General features: G+C 46.0%; 1 protein-coding gene across 1 annotated transcript; it reads right to left on the reverse strand.

The window, feature by feature from the left end:
• Positions 1 to 1,034: 1,034 nt before the first annotated feature.
• LOC109627273 (neuronal pentraxin-1-like) lies at positions 1,035 to 5,154 on the reverse strand. Its single transcript, XM_020083753.2, has 5 exons — positions 4,616 to 5,154; positions 4,075 to 4,282; positions 3,108 to 3,349; positions 2,541 to 2,720; positions 1,035 to 2,302 (listed from the first exon to the last, which is right to left on the reverse strand). Exons 1-5 carry the CDS (start codon positions 5,042 to 5,044, stop codon positions 2,081 to 2,083), a joined length of 1,281 nt encoding a protein of 426 aa, XP_019939312.1. The 5' UTR covers positions 5,045 to 5,154; the 3' UTR covers positions 1,035 to 2,080.
• Positions 5,155 to 5,494: the final 340 nt, after the last annotated feature.

Raw genomic sequence — 5,494 nt, forward strand, 5'->3', positions numbered from 1 at the left:
TTTAGAACTTATAAAAAATTATTTTGGTAAAATTATATAAGTTTGAAGAGGACTGAAGTGTTCTAAGCTGAGAGCAGAAATGTCATTTGAACTCATGCTTAAGATGGTTGAATGTTGAACACTTTGAATCATCAGTTATCAATCAACACATTTTATAAGTCAGTAAGGTGACGGTAACATATACCTTTTCTTAGAGGTCAAGCTTAAAGGCACTTTGACAGTGCAAGTGTTGGCTGAATTTAAAGCTTTGGAAAGGTTTGAGGTGTGAAGAGTCAAAGTTTCAGCCATGTGGTCCAATGAGAGTTCACTTTGTATATAAGAAAAAGCTTGAAAAGTCTCCTTTAATGTCAAGCTGGACCTGAAATGATTCAACATATGGATTGTTAAAGAAAAATAACGGCTGTCCGCTGTGAAGAGCTTCTCAGAACTGTCTCATGTTGCGGTTTGATAAAACAAATGGTGTCATTCTGATGTATTGCTTTCACCACTTGACGCAGGAGTAACAGATGAAGTGTCTACTTGAAATGCAGTCACTGTCACCAGCAGCATCTCTTCACTTTAAATGTTTGGAGTTACAGCAACAGGTCTTCTGAGTGAATCCATAATCAAAGTCAAGCCTTTAGTGCTGCAGTCTGAGTTTAGGCTGCACTCACTTGAACCCAGCCCCTGAAAGGCTGATATGACGAGGCACTTTTCCTCCCTCCGAGAGCCTTGCTGTCTTTAGTGCAGGCACCGCATCTCACAGCAGGAACAACAAAGCAGCGAGTGGGTTATCCTCTGCAGTCAGCTTAAATAGAAACACACAGACACCCACACAGTTTCATTTCTTGTCTGAAGCCCCGTCCTGGTGACCTTGACTACCTTTGGATTTTTCACTTATCCTGCAATTAGCTTCCCCAGCTTTTCACTCTGCGTGACACGGTAGAAAGGTTAGATTAAATCTGCGATTGTGTCGGCTTTCCTCACATTCCTTTCCCTCAGTCGTGATCCCACCTTTTGATGCACGCAACCAAAGTCAGGAGTGCACTGTGACATTAAGTATCACAATTTTATTACAAAAATTAAATTCTTCATCTCTCAGTTTTGCCATGCTTGGAGCATATAACAATACAGTAGAAAACCCAGACCCAGAGAAGATAGTAAAGCAGATTTCAACAATGCTTTCACAGCACTCTGTCATTCATGCTGTTACTATACAGATACTGTAACATTCCTAATACAGAGTAGTACAAACACCTGCCAAAAACACATCATGTCAGATAACAAACTGTAATTAAATTACATTTACCAGAGGAACAAGAAACTCAAACCAGCTCAGGGAAACAAAATAAAACAGAAACACTGAATTTGCAACTGAAAACATACTGAATGTGCTGAATATTTTTACCAGCCCAAGGCACCCAGGCTTTGTAGCAATGTTGGCAAGTTAACGACATTCTTACAGAATCACTTGAAGCGACACAATGATTACAACTTGTACCACAGTCTTGACTTTGCAGTGTCCTTCAGCGTATCCTCCTCTCCTGGCGTTCCCTTCGTCAGTCACAGTGCAAGTTCCGGAGGGGTGGGAGCGGAGAGGGGAAGTGGGGGAGGGCGGGAAGTCGGGGGCTCGCAAGGAGCTGTACCGCATCAGACAACACTTCACGGCGCCAAACACGGACAAGAATTGGATGGACAGCATAATCTCCCGCTCTCCAGGGGGAAAAGGGGTGGGGGCGGTTAAGTAATTCCTCACTTGGATTGTGAATTGTCCAAACATAAGGCGCAGATTGCCAGCTGCCAGTCCAAGGCAAAATAAGCCAAACGAAAAGCTTAAGTGTGCTTTTTAAATGAACGTCCATGGGGAGTGAAAAAAAGCAACGGATACCAATACTTTCTCTGAGGTTCCCAAGACGAGTAAGATTTTTTTTTCCTCAAGATGGAAAGTGTTGTTTTGCACATAAATACCTAAGAATGATAGAAATCCCAGATTTAAGCGTACCAACAACTCAAGTAGTCTCTAACAAACGTCAAATGAAGACAAGAACGACAAAAGCTCAGAAATACAGAGAGGCCATTTTTTGAACGGTGAAGTTGCAGTTCAGTTGAGGGAGCGGCAAGGCTCAAAGGTCCATTTGGTCGCTCCACCAAATATTTCAATGTTGCTCTCCGTCCAGGAGAAGACGTTGCCAGCCGGTGCTTTGCTGTTGCAGGTCGCCAAGTTGTAGATCTCGGCAATGGAAAGTTTCCTATTCCAGATATTTAAGTTGGCCAGCTCTCCAACATAGGCTTGTGTTGCATCGAAGCCTCCTCCCAGTGTGTCCTGTGGAATGAGACGGACAGTGTACAACATCAGATTTAAATGTGAGCAATGAAGTGATGCTCACAATCCTGTTTGTCTGACTGGAGAAAGATTTATAAGGTGAAAATAAAATTGTACTTGAGCACAATGTAAAAAGAGAATGAGTTTTATCTGAGAGGACTGTTGATATTTAAGATATCCACATTTAATCTTTGTCTAAAATAAAAGCCATAATTGGCCAAGATTATTGGACACCCACCTGCTCTTGTCCCAGGACCAGCACTCCCTCAGGTTTGATGGGGTGGTATGGTGCCAGATTTTCCCCGCTGCCCCGCATCACTCCGTCCTGGAAGGCCTCCCACATCCCATCACGGGTGGTCCACGTGATGCAGAGGTGATGCCATTTTCCATCGTTGATGAGGAACGGCAGCTTTGCGACCTGCAGCAGCAGCAGAGACGTTTCATAAATTACGTCATTCTCTCCACTCAACAATCCCCTTTTTTACACTTGGGAAGCAGAGTCACTCCCCACACCTTCTCTTCTTCCTGCTGAATCACTTCCTATCTCACAAATCTGTTGCTCTATAAAAAGACCTTCTGTTGCTCAAATTAGCACCTATTTTTATTCCATTTCCAGTTCTGGCACTGAAGAGATGTCAGGTCACTCTGGCACAGCCAAGCACAAAATACATTCACTTTTTCCTATTGTTGAAATCACTGCAGGTTCTTTCACATGATAAGATGATGGTTATGAATGCAAAGAGGCCACAGTTAAGCACTGAAGATAGAAAAAAAATGTGATTTATACTGTTGAGTTTGTCATTACCTTGTCATTAATGAGAATTTCCATGGGGTTATTCCCCCACTCGATTAAGACCAGCTCGTTGGCCTGACCCGGCACAGCGTAGGAGAAGGGTGTTCCCACTCCAGGCGAGGCGTTGGACTTGATCCACAGACACACACTGAACGTGTACATCTCAGGAAGGCTCCTCTTGGCTTTGGCGTACATGTAGTTGGTTCTTAGGGGGAAGGTGAGCTGGAACTTATCTGTTGGCCTGGTCTCTTTACCTGTGAATGACATGCATGTACATGTTTTTCTGCCAAATTCATATCAATACAAATTCACATCAATACATAGTGAGCATTTTGTACATATATTGAGGCATTACCTGAAGGATGAAACTTCATAAACCCCTTATTTCCTTAACATCCATGAACATTTGATAAAGAGAAAGGCATTTTTATCTATTTCCCAGCTGATCATTTATGAAAAACTGTTTTTACTATCATTTTCTATCCGTTATCCGTGTGTAGGAGGACTCTCTTTCCTTCTCTCTCTCCCTCGCATCATACGCAGGCTCATCTGCACGTGTTGAAGAGCAGAACGAGCCTCTGATATTTGCTCCAAACTTTCCCCTGCATCTGACCTCTCCCAAAAAATAATTACCCTGTGCATACACTGGCTCTAGTCATAGTGTGACAGTCCTGGTTTGGTTGTGAAAAACATAAACTGAGAGAAGCAAAGGTGCTAAGAGGTGTTGAAATATGCAAAGCAATGCAGCTCTCCCTTCTGCGTTCACACTATCTGTGCGCAACGAGATGGATGCGGCACCGTGAGCGCTTTCACATGAGTGCAGTAATACCGAACATTTTCTTTCTCTAAAGGCGGAGGCACCCTTGGGTTTTAAAAAGCAATTAAATCACAAGAAATAATCGTTGCGGAATTTCCACAGAGACACATTGAAAGCAACACTGAGCCGCTCTGTGCTGTGCGCTCTGCAATCCAAACGCACCTTTCTCCAGGTCTGTAATCCGGTGGTGCAGAGAGGTCAGCGTGGTCTCCACTCGGTTCCGCTGCTCGGTGTCGTTCCTGGGGCCCGGTTTGGGCTCCTCTAACGTGTTGACCCGGGACAGCACCTGCTTCTCCATGTCATCTATCTTGTTTTGCAGCAGGTCTTTCAGGCTGTTGGCTTGCACGGTGTTGTTCCCCCGGCTGTATTGCTGCATTGGACAGAGGGAGACAGACACTGGGTTAGAGGGGGACATGGGACACTTTCTCTGGTGCTAAACTCTTTGGCACATGTTCCCTCTGCCCTGTCCAATCTGATGCTCCGCTGTTTCTGTTTAAAAGACAGCTATCTTCAACTTGGTTTACTGCTCTAGCTGCCATGAAAAAAAGATGCAGGCTTCTAACATACATGTGGCCCCAGCAGAGACTGCACAGAATAACACTGCAGCATTTGATTAAAGCTCTAACACTCATCCTGAAAACGACCCAGATCAGCCAATCTACCTAACTTCCCCCTGCTCTCCTGCGCTCCTCTGCTTGCCTACCTCTAGATTCTCCAGTCTCTGTTTGAGCGTCTGTAAAGTCTGTCCCAGCTGAGCCAGAGTGTCCGTGGTTCCCCTGGATACATCCCCCATCGTGTTCTTCGACCCCGGCCGCCTCCCGCCGGGTCCCGCCGCCGCGGGGAGGCTCTGGCTCTCGCATCGGCTCAACTTGGAGGTGAGCTCCCTGATCGTCTCCTTCTGGTTCATGATGGTCTCCTTCTGCTGCAGCACGGTCTCCCGCAGCTGCATGACCGTGGTCTTCAGGTCCTCCGCCGGCCCACTGTTCTGCATCGTAGCCGAGCACAAGTCCATATCCTTGGGCACCGACGTGCAAATAAACTGCGTCTGTCCGAAGTCTTGCGCGCAGCTCTTCATAGCCAGGCAAGAAAGTAGAAAAAGTTTCCACGAGAAGCCGTCCATGGCTCCAGTCATTGCGCGGCTGCAGAGAGAGTGTGTGTGAGTGTGCGTGAGTGGGTGAGCGTGTGCGTGGTGTCTCTGAGGTCTCAGCACCACGGAGTTGTGCGCTCTGGCCGCTCTGAGCTCTTTATATAGCGGAGACAGGCGGCACATCCTCTGCATCAGTGAGGGAGGCAGCGGCTTCTGCCGAGCGCACAGCCCTGCCCCTCAGTTAAGGTCGTACGTCATTTGTAATGGAACAAAGCGCGTGTGGACACTCAACAGTTCAAGGGAAGAGTGCACCATATGATGCCTCGCATGATGTAGCTCAGATCACTTCTCTGTAGCCTTTATATGACTCATTTGGTGTCAGCTCAGATCTTTGTCCTCAATAAGGCACTAATGTCCGTGCACTCAATAACAAGAGAAAGTCCTCACAAATCAAAATCAGCCAGTCAACCAAAATCTCAGTTTTTCTGGTAGGCC

This window comes from Paralichthys olivaceus, chromosome 8, assembly GCF_024713975.1.
Source record: "Paralichthys olivaceus isolate ysfri-2021 chromosome 8, ASM2471397v2, whole genome shotgun sequence".
Taxonomy (NCBI): domain Eukaryota; kingdom Metazoa; phylum Chordata; class Actinopteri; order Pleuronectiformes; family Paralichthyidae; genus Paralichthys; species Paralichthys olivaceus.